At 44.6% G+C, this 18,588-nt stretch overlaps 1 protein-coding gene across 2 annotated transcripts in view; it reads right to left on the minus strand.

The window, feature by feature from the left end:
- The window catches only part of SEPTIN7 (septin 7), a 55,942-nt gene that overhangs the window by 24,851 nt on the left and 12,503 nt on the right, over positions 1 to 18,588 (minus strand). For both annotated transcript variants that reach the window (XM_062622445.1, XM_062622434.1), the window contains exon 2: positions 640 to 746. In XM_062622445.1, coding sequence (XP_062478429.1) covers positions 640 to 746 — 107 coding nt within the window. The remainder of the gene's footprint in view (positions 1 to 639; positions 747 to 18,588) is intronic.

Consider the following 18,588-nt stretch of genomic DNA (forward strand, 5'->3'; position numbering starts at 1 on the left):
ACTAGAGCAGCTTGCTCCAAGCCCCTGTGTCCAACCTGGCCTTGAGCACTGCCAGGGATGGGGCAGCCACAGCTTCTCTGGGCACCCTGTGCCAGAGCCTCAGCACCCTCACAGGGAAGAGCTTCTGCCTAAGAGCTCATCTCAGTCTCCCCTCTGGCAGGTTAAAGCCATTCCCCTTGGCCTGCCCCTACAGGCCCTTGTAAAATGTCTCCCTCCAGATTTCTTGTTGGACCCTTTAGACATTAGCTGTATCCTTTAATACCTGGTTTCTAGAAGCCTGCCTTAAATAGTCAGGGGTTTTAGTGCACATCTACGTATTTCTACAGATACACTCAATACCTTATTTAATAATAAAACATTCAATTTCCAAACAGGACTGCACCCGTATGAGGTTTCTAAAGTACAGGCAGTGCACAAAGTACTTCAGGGCTCCCCCACATCAATACGCTACAACTTTCAGAACCTGGAAGCTTTGCATAGCTAAGGTCACTGAAAGACACCCCGAGTCTTTCTTAGTGATTCACACTGTGGCGTAACTTATTTGAAATATAGGTGCTTATGTGACAACTGTATCACCTTAGATTACTATACTGCAAGTTACATTGTTCAAGCTGCAGTTCCCCCCCCCCCCCGACATACCTGGACAGTCTTTTTAATTCTGTGTGAAGGACCTGGATACTCTGGGGAATACAGTTCTGTTAAGAATAATGAGTTGATTAATGTTGATTTTCCCAGTCCAGATTCACCTGGAAGAAAACAGAAGAGGTTCAGTTAAACCAGGAGCATCACACTGAACGCCAAAACAGCTGGAACTAAATTTCAAATACTCTTGAAATGTAATACCTCAAAACATTCACTGTGTTCTAAGGCTTTGAGAATCTATTGTCTGTGCCAGTTTCACGAAGACCCTGCAAATCCAACTGTCACTGGCAGATTCTAAAGACATTCACTGTTCTGATCACATTAGGTACTGAATGCATTTAGCACTTCTCCATTGCTCCCATTACAATACACAAAGATGGTATTACCCCACATTCAACGCCATAAAGAAGCTATCTTCCTGGTATGCCTTCCTAGCATGATGCCAAAGCAGACTGAGCTATTTCAAGTATTATTTGAGAGTCTTATTATCAGAGAAGGGGAAAAAGAAGGGCAGGGGTGAAGAGAGTTTGAGATTAGTTTGGTCTAACTACTAAAGCCACAGGAGCTAAAATGGAGTTTCAGAACCATGCGGTTTGCCTGCAAACGTTGTTGCTGGGGCAGCAAAGGGGGACTGGATTTTGAGTTTTGGTAATTTGTTCACAAGGAACAGTAAGTCAGCCTCGTTAAAGAACTAAAGAACCTGGAGACACTACTGCCATGACAATCCAAGCCAATACAGTCACAATTCCCACAGTAAAGACTACACACATCCCACTCTCCCCCATTTACAGCTCCATAGAAACAGGAATTTCAGATCTACTTATGACAGGATTTTAAAGACAAGCCTTTTGCTCAGTTTTCTATTGTAAAGAAGACATTTCAACATGACAGGGCTTTGAGTAACTTGGTCTAGTGGAAGGTGTCCCTGCCCATGGCAGGGGTTGGAACTGGATGAGCTTTAACGCCCCTTCCAACCAAACTATTCCGTGATCCTGTGACAATTCACACTGGCATGAGAACTAAGGGGAAAAGTGTATTAAAATGATGTTTTCTGTTCAAGTTTTCAGATGCAGTGCTGTTAGCTAAATAAAAAAAAGAGTCACACAGAAATTTGCTCTTAAATTTGGGTGCAAACTACATATTGTCACTGAGAGAGGAGAATGGGCTGCACTGCCTCACACTTCGAAAAGAAAAATCTAACTCACTAATCCCTTCATCCCCAACAAATTATTGCTCATTTAGAGACAGCTCTGAAAGCTTCAAAACTTGCCTTGAAATCAATGTCCTGGGTTAATGCAAGTCATTGAGAGTCATGAAACAAAAAGCAGTTCCCAACTTCAGCAGACAAGCCCTTGTCTCCACTGTAATAGCTGGCTTGATTTCATCCACCAGCTAGCTGAAACACATCAGCCATCTCAATTACAGTGGTGTAGCACAAAGTCTCTGCAGCACCAACCAGAGAAATCTGATTAGAGAGACTGCAAACAGATTAGCAGCTGAGGAAACACTGCAACCAGAGCTCCTGCAGGCTGGCTCCAATAGCAGCAGGGCTTGCCCTCCAAAGCTCACCCTGCCCAACACATGAGCCAGCCCAGGCTGCAAGCACAGCCTGGAGACAGCGAGGAAGGCAGGCTGCAGCAGCCAAAGACCAAAGAGATACTCAAGTTCTAAGCTCAAGATAGCAGAGGTGACACCTGAAGCAGAAGGGACAGGCTTGCTGACAAGCATTTTGTCACTGCCATCACAGATTTTACCTTTTCTGTGGTCAGATGCAGTCAGTATTTCAGAAGGGCATGATGAATACAGTGCCTAAATATGTCTGGTTGTAAGGCTCATGTCTTCTGCACTCCTGTGTTTGCAAGATCTTTAGGGCAGGGTGAGCCGCAGCTGAGAGGCTTCCCTACTAAGTTTTCAGAAGCTTCTTTCTATTGCAAATCTACTTGTCCACCTGGGTTAACAGTTACCTGTCAACAGTCAGCATCTTCATACAGATGGCCCACAGCACATCATTTGATATTAACCTTGGATAACAAAATTTCTTCTTCTATGAACAAACCAACTAAGCCAACACAGCTTCTTTTATATCTCAAACATATTTCTAGGGGGCTCAAAAGAGACCACCAGCAACCACTGTAATTGTCTGCAAACCACGGTAACTATCCTCACTTGCTTTAATGTTATTCTGGAGACTATTTAAGTATGCAGAATTAACAATTAAAAAACTGGAACAATGAAGCACAATCACAGAAACAGGGGGAAAGCAGTGCTCTGGAGAAGAAAAATAACTAACTCAGGTTGGTCTCACCTGAGCTACATAAATCTTTCATCTTTATTTCCAAATCACTACAATAACCAGTTAGAAAATCTGTTAACAGCAAAGTAGCAAGTGTTCAATACATGTTGGGTTGGGTTTTTTTTTCAGTTCAATTTCTATCCATCGGCTCTTGTTCTGACTTGTTTTTTACTAAGCAACTTAAACTCGAGCATCTCTTACCTCCAACAACAGAAGTGAGTTGCTCTCCTTAAGTCCTACTGGTGTTGCATTTCTCACTGTTCATTCTTGTGGCACATTGAGCACGTGGTATATTTCCAACCTCCTCCAACTTTTCAGCCTCTGCCATTCTTACTCAAATACCTACAAGCAGTCCAACACAACCCAGCTTCCAGCTTTATATGTAACTCTTACTGGAGAGTTTTTTACTGAGCTCTTTCCTCATTCACATATTACATCTCCTGATAAAGAACCACGCTGCATCTTCCATATCACTCTGAAAATCCAAGATCAGTTTTCTACTGTTCATAGGATTTTGTTTTCTAAAATCCGAGCCCTGAACTGAAAACCATGACTTACTTTCTTAGGTGTATGACCCCATGTCAGAGAGTTAATTAAATACATGAAGTGACCAAGATCATTAACCAGTACTGAGTGTTCTCACTGTGCTGTCTGCATGTTTTATTTCCTACTTTTTCATTAAATAAGATTTTCTTGCAGAAATAACCAGAGGTTTTTCTATTCTTTACTAACAATTACTTGGCTTTCTACCAGACAAACAGTATTTCATACTCATGCCCTGTGACAGTCAACTGCATTGCTGAGAATGTGACCCCGTTTAGAGTTACTTGATACAAACAGTCCAACACAAGCTGCAGTTGCTTTACTGCTTTATCAGAATAAAGATAGCTAACATTATGTTTCTTCTCTGATGTAAAGGAGCATTTAGCGCATTTGGTAACCCCCAAAAGTTACTCCAATGAAATTCAACAGAAAAATGCTGTTCTTCAAAACTTACATGCAGAATCCCAGAATCCCAGCCTGGTTTGGGTTGGAAGGGACCTTAAAGCTCCTCCAGCTCCAACCCCTACCACAGGCAGGGACACCTACCACTGGAGCAGCTTGCTCCAAGCCCCTGTGTCCAACCTGCCCTTGAACAATGCCAGGGATGGGGCAGCCACAGCTTCTCTGGGCACCCTGTGCCAGCGCCTCAGCACCCTCACAGGGAACAGCTTCTGCCTAAGAGCTCATCTCAGTCTCCCCTCGGGCAGGTTAAAGCCATTCCCCTTGGCCTGTCCCTACAGGCCCTTGTCCAAAGCCCCCCTCCAGGTTTCCTGCAACCCCTTCAGGCACTGGAGCTGCTCTAAGGTCTCCCCTTAAGGGGCCTTCTCTTCTCCAGGCTGACCCAGCCCAGCTCTCTCAGCCTGGCTCCAGCCCTCACAGGATCTCCATGGCCTCCTCTGGCCTCACTCCAACAGCTCTACGTCCTTCTGGTGTTCTAGGCCCCAGAGCATATTCTATTTTTAGCAGGTGAACAATTTTTTTTCATGGAATCCTTTCCATTTTATAAATTCTAATGATTGTGATTTGCTTAAAAACACAACAATCCCATCAGTTCAATGCCTCTGACTCAAAGAGGGGTAAACAGCTTGTCAGAAGAAATAAATAATGTATTTCATCTTCTTTCATCCTTCCACAATGACCAGTTATGCTCAAGACAGCATCTGCAAGCTTTATGCAAACGTGCAATGGCTTTGATGCCCTCTAATACACAGGTTTTGCTTTGATACGGAAAGGACACTAAAGAGCCTGAAGTACTCCAAATGGCATGATGCAACCGTGCTCTTGCCAACGGGTAACGATGCTCTGCCATGTCATTACAGACGACCACAAAAATGGAGACTACAAGATGCTTTTAATCTGAAGTCTGATTTTAGAAGCTTTCGTGCAGGCTAGCTCCTGCCTTCAGCACACTATAAAACATGAACCAACATTTCCATGAACACACAAGAACATCCAAACGAAACCCATCAGGAGAAGGGGTGGGAGCAGCACCATGCTATTACTACACAGCTGCTCCCACACAGCTCCAGCTCCACACAAGACGGTGTCATGTGAAACCCTGCTAGAAGTCCAACTTTGTATTTTACAGACGTTTATAAAGGAAAGAAAGCCAAAGCTCCACCATTTCACAACTTGCATTTGGAGCATAAATTATGGCAGTAACATCTGTTAGAGTCACAGAGCTGATCCTCACAAAACAGAGCAACAAGGAAGTCTACCAGCAATGAACCTGCTTTTGCCCACCAGCAACTGCATCGACAGCAACAAGATTTCAGCAATCCGGGTACAGTAAGACAATTCAATCAACTTTCTCAGAGCAAATCTTGAATGTTAAGTGGCTGGGGACAGAATCTTGGTATATTGTTCCTGTCACAGATGCCATTTAAATAATTTAGAAAAGCCATTAAAAGCAGGGAAGTACCTCAGAAGAATACTGCAACAGATTCTAGAAAGCCTTTTTCAAGTACTATTATTTCCCCTCAAAGCAGAAGCAGTTTTAGCTTTCTACAACTGACAGTTATAAATGGCAATGAAACAACGGCTGAGCTTCACAGGTGAGATTTTAGCTGCTGCCAATAGAAATGGCTCCCTTCTTCCAACCCACCACTTGCACTAGAATTCATAATGCAGCATGGTGAGGCAAGAAGCAACCCCGCAAACCAGGGCTCAAGGATGGGAAAATGTGGCAAAGAAGACACCAGGGAGACAAGGAAAGTCAAATCTACAGGTGCCCAAAAAGAGGGGAGGACAAATACAAAAATCTGCTTTTAAAACCAGACCTCTTCTCTGCAACAAAACAACCATCAACAGTTCACAAGTCAAAGAATTTGTGGCACACCATAAAGTCACGTTTGCTCTGCTTCTGTATCTAGGCTTTGCTGCTGATAAATAGCATGTCTGCAAGGTAGCTGTTTCAAACAGGATATTACTTAATTAAACATGAGGCAAAGGAAGCCAGTTTTCAGCATATTAAAAGAAAGTTCTGCTCTAGTAAAACCAAGGAACCAAAATCAAGTTTCCCTTCATGTCAGGTTCTTCAACATGACTGCAGATGAAAAGGAACCACCTCAGGGCATTGGTTCACCCATACAGAGTACCAACAACAGCTGAAACATGACAGCCTGGCGCTTCAACATCCAAGGTTGCATGGAATTATGAGCCCACAGTCAGCAGCCCATGCTTGCCAAAGCTCACCTCACTTCCTTTCTTTTTTGTATTAGTTAAAAGAAAACTGTCTGCTCAAGCTGTAGCTACACTGCAATGCAGCTTCAGAGACATTACAAGCATCAGGGAGTTGTCAAAACTGACCTACATGGAAAATGTGAATGCACAAGCTACCTGTGAAATAACTGGGTTAACGGAGTCAATCGGAAATTACAAAACCTGCAGAGCTCCAGGACAACACACCTTCCATTTTCACAGGCATTGACAAAGCCAAAATAAAGAGCCTTTGTAAGAAAGGAAAAAACCCACACTACTTCAAAGTGAGAGTAAGAGGAACCAGAAGAGCCATGAAAAGATGCTAAAGGAGGATGCTCTCTTGAAGGCTGAGGAAACAAACATACATCTGAGACCACCACTGCTCGCTCTGGAAAAAGTATGTGTCTAGAGAAAGCTGCAGAGCTGGACTTACTCTCTGGAGACATATAGAGTGACAAACACAATTGATCACATTCCCCAATTCTATGAACTAAAAACTTCCCCAGTTATGCGAATTAAAAAAAAAACAAACAAATATAGGAACACAACATTTGCCATCTGTGCATTACTACTGACAATTAATTGCAAAGCATTTCTAGTACCCCATTTCTAGCGTTTGCTGACTCAAGAATGAAAGGTCTATTAATCAACAGCTCACAGACTGATTACTCACAGTAGGACCTTTCATTACCTGGGCAGAAATAAAATCCACACATGCTGATGAGAAAATAACAAGACAGTGATTGGGACAGAAAGATGAAGCAGGAGGCTAGTGAAAAAATTCGTCCAACTAGCACATCTAAGGTACAAACATCACAGAAAATTCCAAAAGGGTAAGAAAGAATTACTTTTATTTTCAGGGAAACTAACGAGTCTCTACAGAACTCTACAAAGAACACCTAGATTGACTTGAACCCAACACTGCATCAGCTCTTCCCTTGAAAATGTATGCATGAACACAGTAAAAACTACTGGAAGTAAGTGTTGAGTGCTCTCAAAATACCTCAGGTGGGATATTCTACTATCCACAAAAATATGTCAGAGGACTGACCTTTGAAGATTTCTAGTCCAAATTTCATTCGATACCTCATACCTTGTCTCTTGATGCCTTCTCTCCTCAGCGTCTTTACAATCACTTGCAATTGCAGGGAGCACAAGGGAAACTATATTAGGACAAAACACTTAACTGGCACAAGTGTCGAAAGATACATATAGCTGGGTGGAATTCTGCAGATTTACCCCAGTGGTATTCTTTTGGGGGCAAATAAGGAATGAAAAGTTAGGGCAATGATATTTACAGTCAGTGCTAGTCAAAGGAGGACCAAGAGGATGGCGGAGATGTGCTCTCCTGGGTACGCTGCTCCCGCTTGTAAGCGGCCTTGGTAAAATACACACATTTGATACTTCAGTTACTTGTGGGTGGTTACATTCTTTTGTTTCCATAAGAGAGTTTCCACTGTAGTTGTCAAACTACATTTTATCTCTAACAAAAGCTGAGATAGTTTGGAATAAGCTTGTGTTGTCAAGACTACACTCTTCTTAACATGGTGAGGAGAACAGTTGTGCAGAAGGGCTAAGCCACTGCTTCCAAATTGCTGTCACCACCATTCAGTTTTCTAATAACTCCTTAGAGGAAAACTGAGCTGCTTTTGGAACCAACAACAGAAGCATACACTTAAAGCTGAAAGGAAAACAGACAGGGCTGACGATAAGGTGATATCCTAAGACCTGTCTGGTGCGCTTGCTATGTTTTGGAGCAGACAACCATGAAGGACAGACATCGGAGGTGGACCAGTAAACCTTCTGGAATTCTTTCCAGCTAGGGAGGACAAAGCCCAGACCCAAGGATGCACAATCAGGTACGTCACAGTCCTTTTCGAAGGAGGGGGTGACATAAATATTTTCTCCCATAACCTCTTAAATCATTCAGTCAAATGCAATGTAAAAGAAAAAAAAAATCCTGGCTTGGTAAATTAGGGAAAATCTGACATGCTCTTTTCTCTCTCAACATCTGCTGAGCTGTCAGCTATTGGTTTCTGCTGTGCCTGGCTCTGATGTAGCCGAAAAGTGGTGAATAAATACTTGCCAATAATCAGTTTCCTCAAAATTAGCAACTGTGTATTTACTCCACAGTTGTGTCAGCAGTGCACGCCTCTGAGAACTAAGGAAAAATAAAGAAATCATGCAATATCTCCTCCACTCCAGGGCAATGCTATCCCCCTAAATTAGCCTTTTTAATGCAATGTACCACAAAATTTCACCTCACCTCCTGCTTCAAGATTTATGCTACCCTAAGACACAGGAGTTTCACTCTGGATTTTAAAGTTCCCTGCTTTTGTAGCAGCACATAAAATATTTCAGTAATTCCCACATTCCAGGGGTGAAAGCAGAAGGACAGCACCACTGCAGTACTATGGATTTTCATTTTAGCTGAACTCCAACATCTGAATTCAGGAAGCCTCATGTTGCTCTCCCACCCCTCATGCGCCATCATGAAGAATTTGCTTGAGCAGTTGTCAGATTCCACGTTGCTGTTGGAACTGATCTCTCATGTATTTGTTCATCCTGAAATCATAATTCTAGTCATCAGGCTTTACAAAACATAAAGGAAAAGCTTCAGTGATGCATGGAAGTCCAAGGAAGGATCCATCTGATTACCATGGAGTTATTTACAGTTTAACACATGTGGAAGCTCCCCATTTAATAAAAACTTGGGGAGTCACTTGAAAATACACACAAAGAAGATTTTCCATACCCCACAAATGTTTAGTTTGAAAGATGCATCCTAAACAACCAATTTAAAGCCAAGACTGTATGTACATGTCATTTACAAACCTTAAGTTGTTCTTTTAAAGAAGGGACAAAGACCTGCCTTCATTCTAAACCACACTGGGTACTTGCAACAACCAGGCCTTCAAACAAGTGTCTACTTGAAAGCATGTGGCCAAAGCAGAGTTCTGCACCCACTGCCATCAGCTGATGTGATGCATGACTTCAGCCGAGCAGTGCACCCAGTTGTGCTCTTCCCCTGAGCTCCCCAGAACTTCAGACACATGCAGAATCCATAAACCACAATCTTTAAACATTTACCTAAGAATATGTTTCAACAGCATCCTACAAGATAATTTGTACATAGCTACATTTAGTATTTGTAGTCTGAAGATATCCACAGAATAAGTTGCTCTTCCAACTATACAAGTCTTAAATTCTTCAAAGAAAAGTATCTCAGATATAGACACAGACCCTTCATTCCAACCACCAGAATATAGTCAGTAACACTGAAGATTCCTAGCCAAAAGCCAGCATCATTTCAATGCAACCAAGGCTCATTTTGACAAGTTTCTGAAACAAATGCCGAACCAGAGAATCATTTAGGTTGGAAAAGCCCTTTAAGCTCATCCAGTCCAACTGTTCCCAGTGCTGCCAAGGCCACCCCTAACCCATGCCACTGAGGCCTCGTCTCCACGCTGCGTGAACACTTGCAGGGACGGTGACTGCAGCCCTGCCCTGGGCAGCCTGTTCCAATGCCTGAGCACCCTCTGGGGAAGGAATTGTTCCTCAGCTCCATCTAAACCTGCCCTGGTGCAGCTCGAGGCCGTTTCCTCTTGTCCCATCCCTTGTTCCTTGGGAGCAGAGCCCAGCCCCTCCTGGCTCCATCCTCCTGTCAGCCACTTGTAGGCAGCTATCAGGTCCCCCTGAGCCTTCTCTTCTCCAGACTAAACCTTCCCAGGTCCCTCAGCTGCTCCCATCCACTTGTGCTCCAGGTCATATCAACCAGCACTTTCACCACAAGAAATTAACCCCCAGCCTCCATGCCACCCCTTCTTTGTGCTGACACAAGATTTCTCTTTTGCGTGCTGTGAGCAGACTGAAGACTGACGTTCCTTGCAGCTCCCAGAAAACTTTCCAGGTGGATTCTCACACTAACCCAGCTTGGGCCCAGTGCTATTAGTTCTTTCAGGAGCAGCACAGACTTAGATGAGGTTAGAATCTGAACTTCAGCCTAAAGGAACAGCTGCTATTGCTGGATCACAACTTTTTCCTAATTAAACCAGAACGACACTTCATAAATGACACTGAGGCCAATGTGTCTCTTCAAGTAGTTAAAAGTGATGGAGAATCATTTCCATACTCTTACTGATGCAACTGCCACCCTATATATCACCCAAATTTTCCCACTCAAGCACCTTCAAAGAATTGTCCACAATATTAAGAAACACTATGAAAAGGGAATTCCAGCATCTGTCAAAAAAGGCTCAGTAAAAATAAGCAAGCCTTACAGAAAAACTAGCCACAAAGGGGCTGACCACGTATGGAATGCAGTGTCGTTTTTTCCCTTCACTTTGTTCTGGTTTTCATTAAGCAAGAAAACCCTTCAAGTTTTGGGGGTCGGTCTGGGTTCGAGGTGTTGGGGTTTTTTTGCTTCCCAATGAAAAGTACTCAAGTCTTATTTTTACACAAGTACCCTCAACCTGGTTTAGGAAAAGCAGCTGACAAGCACTCAATCCTGAAGTGAAACAGTAATTTCAATTTCACAATATTTAAAGGTGTGCAATGACTGAAAAGCTAGGGAAACAAAAGCTAAATTACACACAAACCTTGAAATAAGCAAGTTTAATAGTGACTCTGGTGCCACATTAAAAACAAGGTTCTATGTGTGTTTTATCCATTAACATCCATGACACTCATCATCCTTGCCATATTCGGATGGGAAACCTCTCAAAGGAACCAGCAACCTTGGAGACAGCAGCTCTAGTTATTTTCCAGTGGTAACTTCATGCTGGACGTGTTACAGATGTACCAACATTAAAATGATGGAAGGAGGACTAGAAATAGACAGTTCACCACATCAGGTCGGTCAGTGGAAAAAGAGCCACATCAAGGAAATCCACTAGTATCGATAGGGGAGAAAAAGGCAGCCAGATGAGGTAAGGAACGGCAAAACAGAGTCATGGCTGAGGGAGTGACCGCCAAGGGACTGACACTGATTCTAGTCACTTTGAAAAGGAAGATGCAAGCCTGGCTCCTTTCTAGATGTTTCCAAATGCTACGGCTAAAATAGGTCACTGTGTAGCACATCCTTGTAGAAGCAGGGAATGGGGATGGACAATTTCTGCAGTTTCAGTAACATCCCTTATTGTTCAACCTTATTATGGTGAAAAAAAAAAACAAAACAACAACCTACCATGGCAATTTTTTGCACTTTTATATCCAGTGTTATTGGGAGCTCTGTTTTCAAAAGTGTCCTGGGTTCAGCAGTAGCAGTCATTTTTTCCCCTTCTTGGTAGCTGGTGCAGTGCTGTGTTTTGACTTTCAGCTCGGGAACGAAGCTGATAACAAGCGATGTTTTGGTTTGGCCAAGGACTTTGTGAGCCTCATGCTCTGCCAGGGAGGAGGGGAAGCTGGGAGGAAGCAGAGACAGGACACCTGACCCAAACTGACCAAAGAGGTATTCCATACCACAGCACGTCATGCCCAGGATGTAACTGGGAGTGAGCCGGAAGGGCTGGGAGACTGGAGGGTTGGAGGAGGTATCGGTCAGAGCTTGGTCGGGCTGGGGGGGCGAGTTATCGGTCGGCTGGTGGTGAGATGATGTATTCTCTTCCCTTGTTATTTCCTTTATCATTATTATCATTGGTGGTAGCAGTAGTGATTTGTGTTATACCTTAGTTACTAAACTGTTCTTATCTCAACCCGTGGGAGTTGCATTCTTTTCGATTCTCCTCTCCGTCCCTCCGAGAGCAGGGGGAGGGCAAGAAAAGGGGGGGAAGTGAGCGAACGAATTACCTGACTGGGTTTAAACCACGACAGTTCTTTTTGGCGCCCAACGTGGGGCACGAAGGGTTGAGATAACGACAGATTTGACTGGATTAATAGTCACTCGTCACAATGCTGATTTATTGGCTCTCAGAGTTGTTTCGCTTGATCTCACAGCTTCAGAATGTTGTAACTTACGTAGAGCCGGTATTTGCTGTGATCGTGTTTATCAAGTATGGGGCCTGGGCTAAGGTTCTTGTCTCACTGTGCTTTATGGCAATGGCTTGTAATACGGGCGGGCTCCAGCAGCAGGGCGGGACAGACGTGGCCGTGGACTTGTACCTGGCCGTCCGGCTGCTCTTCACCGTCCTGGCCCTCACCCTACTCTCCATCTTCGTGAGGCTGCGGGGAGCCGAGGGGGAGCGGCCCCGGGAGCCGGCGGCAGCCGAACCGGCCCGGGAGAGCGGCCCCGGGGACCAAGCGGCGGCGGGAGCGGGGCCGGAGGCCGCGAGGGGACGGCTGCCGGTGGAGGAGGTCGGGGCGGTCGAGGAGCAGGAGGAAGCGGCTGCCGAGCAGCGGGAGAAGGCGGCGGAGGAGCCGAGCCCCGCGGAGGAGCCGAGCCCCGCGGAGGAGCCGAGCCCCGCGGCCGAGCCCAGCCCCGCGACGGCCGAGAGCTTTCCCCGGAAGCCGCCCGCCGAGCCCCAGGAGGATGCAGGAGACCACGCAGCATTTCCCAGCAAGGCAGAGGAGGAAGAGCTGGACTCAGGAAAAGAGAGGCTGGCGGTGGGAGAGCCGGCAAGCACAGCAGCTGCACCAGCCCCAGTGACAAGTACAGCAGCATCAGTTGAGAGTTCTGAAGGTTTTGAATGGCCTTTGGGTATCCTTGGGACCTGCCTGCTGATTGTGATGGGGATCAGCATGTTGGCACACACACAGACTGTGTTCTACCCACAACCATTTTGTCTGATCTCAAAAGTTAAGCAGAGTCAGGTTTGGGTCTTGTCTGGGGTTAGACGAGGATATGGGGGACCAAGAGGTTTTCCCCAAAGCTGGACAGCCAGGAGTGGCAGGGTGTGTGGGACAGTATGGGCAAGTATCTAGTCCACTGGGCCCCTCCAGTGCTTTGGAAGCGTCGGAGATGGAAGGCAGCTGTATGGAGTCCCCGGCAACAAGCTGCAGAAACTGCTTAAGGGGACAGTGAATTATTTTGAGCCTGGTGAGCCCATGGCACTTCAGGCCATCAGAGCAGAGATGCAACATAGAGATGGACTCATGATCGAGGGGTGGACTTAGCAATGGACACTATTGCCCAGGTTATTCACGAGTGTGAACACTGCACACAGTCTCTCCTGCTCTGGAAGACTGTTACAAGAGATGGAGCCTGACATCATGGACCAGATGGACTCAGCAGCTTTATAGGGACTGGTCCATGCACTTAGATAAGAGTGCACTGAGATAAGAGCGATGGTATATTGAAAATGTGGGATCTGAGCATGACGTGAATGGTATGGAATAAGGGGTGGATAATGTCCTGGGTTCAGCAGTAGCAGTCATTTTTTCCCCTTCTTGGTAGCTGGTGCAGTGCTGTGTTTTGACTTTCAGCTCGGGAACGAAGCTGATAACAAGCGATGTTTTGGTTTGGCCAAGGACTTTGTGAGCCTCATGCTCTGCCAGGGAGGAGGGGAAGCTGGGAGGAAGCAGAGACAGGACACCTGACCCAAACTGACCAAAGAGGTATTCCATACCACAGCACGTCATGCCCAGGATGTAACTGGGAGTGAGCCGGAAGGGCTGGGAGACTGGAGGGTTGGAGGAGGTATCGGTCAGAGCTTGGTCGGGCTGGGGGGGGCGAGTTATCGGTCGGCTGGTGGTGAGATGATGTATTCTCTTCCCTTGTTATTTCCTTTATCATTATTATCATTGGTGGTAGCAGTAGTGATTTGTGTTATACCTTAGTTACTAAACTGTTCTTATCTCAACCCGTGGGAGTTGCATTCTTTTCGATTCTCCTCTCCGTCCCTCCGAGAGCAGGGGGAGGGCAAGAAAAGGGGGGGAAGTGAGCGAACGAATTACCTGACTGGGTTTAAACCACGACAAAAAGTAAAGGCAAGATGACAGCCAAGTCAAGAACACAAAAATGAAGGTCTAAAAGACTGTGAATTGAAAGGATGAAGCCAGCAGATTCAGTAGTTACAAAATCATAGAATAGTTTGGGTTGGAAGGGACCTTAAAGCTCCTCCAGCTCCAACCCCTACCACAGGCAGGGGCACCTTCCACTAGAGCAGCTTGCTCCAAGCCCCTGTGTCCAATCTGCCCTTGAACACTGCCAGGGATGGGGCAGCCACAGCTTCTCTGGGCACCCTGTGCCAGCGCCTCAGCACCCTCACAGGGAACAGCTTCTGCCTAAGAGCTCATCTCAGTCTCCCCTCGGGCAGGTTAAAGCCATTCCCCTTGGCCTGTCCCTACAGGCCCTTATCCAAAGCCCCTCTCCAGGTTTCTTGTAGCCCCTTTAAGCACTGGAGCTGCTCTCAGGTCTCCCCTTAAGGGGCCTTCTCTTCTCCAGGCTGAACCAGACCAGCTCTCCATAGCAGAGCTGCTCCAGCCCTCAGTGCATGTTCATGGAGCTTCTTTTGTGTTGCACTAGGGTGTCTCGAACAGAAAGTAAACCAGCACAGAAGCAAAAACCAGAATCGATGGAAAACCTGGGGTTAGGATGAAGGGAAATAGAAGAAAAGAAAGTTGTCAAGTCTTCAGAAAGTACAAGGAAATGTGAATAAAACTGAAAACTAAACTGCTAGGTATATCTGAAAATGACAGCTATACATAGCAGCCCAAATCTATGCTGCTCCTGCACAAAACTTCTTGACAGTGAAGCACTTAAGCCACACAGACTAATCAGAGAGAAAGGAAGGACAGAGTCCTAAATAGAGTATCATAGTGGGAGGGCAGTACTAGTCATCCCAGCATCCAATTACACTGGAATGAAACAGTCCTACAGAAAAATCAATCAGAAAGCTGTGGAAAATGGTTTTAGGCAAGAGTCAGACTTCAGCAAATTTCTCTGCTGGAGTGAGCTGTGCTACAGTGAAGCATCAATATGCTCTCCCAAGAATATTCCTTCCCAAAATAAACTCACCCTGAACAACAACAAACTTCCTCTTTATATTATGTGTTTCAGGTCAACCACTTCTTACAGTTTGATCTAAACCCATCTATACTGTAAAAATAATGATCAAGGTTGTCACTGTCACCGGGGCAAAACATCATCTTTACATCCAAGTTTCCATGAAAAATTCCACCACCCCCCCAACCCATCTCTACTAATGCTTTATCTGAATTATGGGCCAAAATCGCTCCAGGGATAACTCAGGTACTGCAATGACCAGCAGATTTATTCATAACTGGCCATAACTTGCTCCCTTTACACCAGAGTTATGTTTCACAACATCCTCCTGCACCTCCACTGGAGATGCAGCACTACAATCTGTATCAGGACAGTGTTTTGCAATTTGAAAGGCTTCTCACTGCCATGCTTAAAAGAGCGAATTACCAGGAGTGAGGGAGACCACCAAGGGACCTGGACAGCTTCTCCCAGTCCCAAGGTATAGACTGTTTTTTAATTATTCTTTATTTAAAAACACGTAGCCCACACAGAGCTACATTAAGATCTTTAAAGTGATCGGACAACAGTAACGTCCACAGCCCAGGGAGAAATCTAAAGGCTATTTTCAGCCACAGTGCCCCTAACAGCAGACACAAGATACTCTAGCATTGCATTTTTTTCTTCAAAGCTACAATAATTTCACAGCATTTGCACAGAAGCACAAAATACTTGGTCACATCTTTACTAATGATTAGGTTCTAAACAAATTTTCACTGGTTTCTTTTTGCTATTGGTCAACTTCTTAATCTTAAAAATCATTACAATTATTGGCCTTTACTTAGCAAACATTTGGAAGCCCCTCAAGTCTACTACAGACATAACTATGTTTCTGTGCGCTTCTTTGTGCTTAACTGATCACCCTCAAATGTCACACATGGAAACAAATGGGGGAAGGAGGGGGAATATAATTCATCAATATCATAGAATGGTTAGAGTTGGAAGGGATCTTAAAGTTCATCCAGTTCCAACCCCCTGCCATGGGCAAGGACACCTTCCACTAGAGCAGGCTGCTCCAAGCCCCGTCTAACCTGCCTTGAACACTTGAACACGTGGCTTCATTCATTTGAAAGTACTTGAAGAATAACCCACCAAATACATTTTATTTACAGCTCTAGCACTAGCCTGCTGACCCAGGCAGCAACAAGCTGCAGAATATGGTCAGGCTGGTTTTAGCAGTATTTTGAAAAGTACATAAAAATGTGAACTTAGCACCTCTGGATCATAGGGGAGAAAATTGAATTCAGCCTCTGTCCTCTCACTTCTGAAGACGAAGGATGGCACAGGACATAGCAAACATCCTCCTACCTGGAATGTATTATAAATTATGGATCACATCCCATAAAACTTCACCGAAACCAGCATATTCAAGAACCCTTTTTGTACAAGCTTTATATAAGCTAAATAAATCAGTATTACTGAAAATCCCCAAACCCAACCAACCAAGACCCCTCCACACAACACTACAGCTTTAAAGTTGTTCTTATCTTTCATTCACTTCTTTCCAAAAACTGGACTCAAAACATAGATAAAATGCTATTTTAGAACTTCAGTGCATTGAACTGAGAAGGACTGACATTAAAGAGCTACTACAGTTCATATACCCTCAAACAAGATGTGCCAAGGAAAACACGCATGTATCAACACAGAAAGCTCCATTAATTCATCCTGTTCACAGCATACACAAACAGTGCTTGGTTTTGATTTATGACCACTGCTAACTGCTAATTAGCAGGCTTAGAGCAGAGATACCAAGAAGCTTGCTCTGAAAAGCAAGCTAGAGTGGTTTCGACAAGCTTGAGTAGTTAAATTATCAACACAGTACAAGTCACAAGCACTATGCATAAACTCTATGGCCAGCAGGGAATACAGACAGGGTAAAACTTCTTCTCCATTGGGAAACAAAGTTTTCTTTGCTGCTTTGCAAGACTCTTCAAAAGAAGAAAAAAGCCAAAACACAAACCCATAATGTCCATATCGAGGTTTTCTTTAGGAAAAAGCTAAAAAGTCCATATTCCTATATTGATGGTCTCTATCACTAGAGCTTCAGAATGGCTTCCGTGTATTCCTCTGCATTATCCTCAGCCATGCTAGACTCTGAAAGTAAAACAACAATGACCTGCTGTTCTGGATGCAGCTGACTTATGATGATCTATAGTTTTAGATGGAGGCTTCAGATTAAAGCGTTGTGCCAAACACCCTCTCTGAACCCAGTAAACTGACCCAGGCTCTCAACAAGCTACAAGGCAAAAAGCGAGAAGGGGAGTATCCATGGATCCACAGCATGGCTCAGACCAGGAACAAATGGACCACCACATCTGTGCAAGAGCCAACTCTGCACTTAATTTTTAAGGCTGTAAGTGGTCTTTGTTAAACATGAATCATGTAAGTCAGGAAAACACAGATTTACCCAGAGGATTAATGAATACACTTAGTGATACTTCGAGGACAGAAAGGGCAGGACAAAAAACACATGTAAGCCTTCAAGAGGGAACACCCAATGAGCTCACATGTAACAAAAATGGCAAGAAAGTTTCTGATGAAAGAGGGATGAAGAACTGACGCTTACAAAAAGGCCCCATGGTACAATATTCAGAACAATTCCCAAAGCTTCAGTGGAACATCAGCAATTGCATTAATTGTGAACAGAATGTCTGCACAACAACCCAGGCATGGTACCCACCAGACTCAGCCAAACAAGTTTCCCCAGCAGATCTGCTTTTTAATAAGTTAAGTGGCATCTCATTTACCCTACCTTTCAGAGAAACACGGTATACCACCTCTACCTCACTCAACTGTGTGATTCCAATGTGTCCTCAAACTCATTTACAAGGACTTAGTCACCTCAAAGAGATGACAAAAAGCCGTGGTATTCAGTGGGTCTGAGGTAAGAGAAACCCTTGTGGGTATTGGGTGTGACAACCTCTCATGGCATACTGAAAGAAGCCAAACTCAAATTCACCTCTGCTAGCAGACCTGACCAAGGGAACTTCCCCATGAAGCCCAGTTCCCCGCTGTCCCTGACCACCTCACCAGCAGCCAGCCACACAGCTCCCACTTCCCCAGAAGCACCCTGTGCTAAATCTGAACTGTGGGCTTTAAACCGAGAGGGCTGCAGGAATATCTGTTCTAGATGTATTTTTCTACCTTTTTACCCACGGAAATTCATTTACTAATTATTTTTGCAAATCAGAATTTACATCTCAAGCTTAAGCAGCAATACAAGGAGTTTGTCTCTCATTTTCCCATTCCCCTTCAGTGTTTTTCCCACCTTCACACTCAGCAGATCAAGTCCTCACTTTCTCCCAGAATAGCTTCAAGAACCACAGCTTTTGCTTCCTTCTAGAAGCAGAAAACTCTAAAGCTGTACATATGTTTTGACATATGCAGTCACTTTGTTAGAATCTGTGGAAAGAGCTAAAGATTTGAACAGTAAGTAATAAAAAGCCTTCCGGAAAGGGTCCAAAGTACTTGAACAAAAAAAGCTGCAGCC

Source organism: Pezoporus occidentalis, unplaced genomic scaffold, assembly GCF_034315485.1.
Source record: "Pezoporus occidentalis ecotype Australia unplaced genomic scaffold, CSIRO_AGI_Poc_V1 ctg107, whole genome shotgun sequence".
Taxonomy (NCBI): Eukaryota; Metazoa; Chordata; class Aves; order Psittaciformes; family Psittacidae; genus Pezoporus; species Pezoporus occidentalis.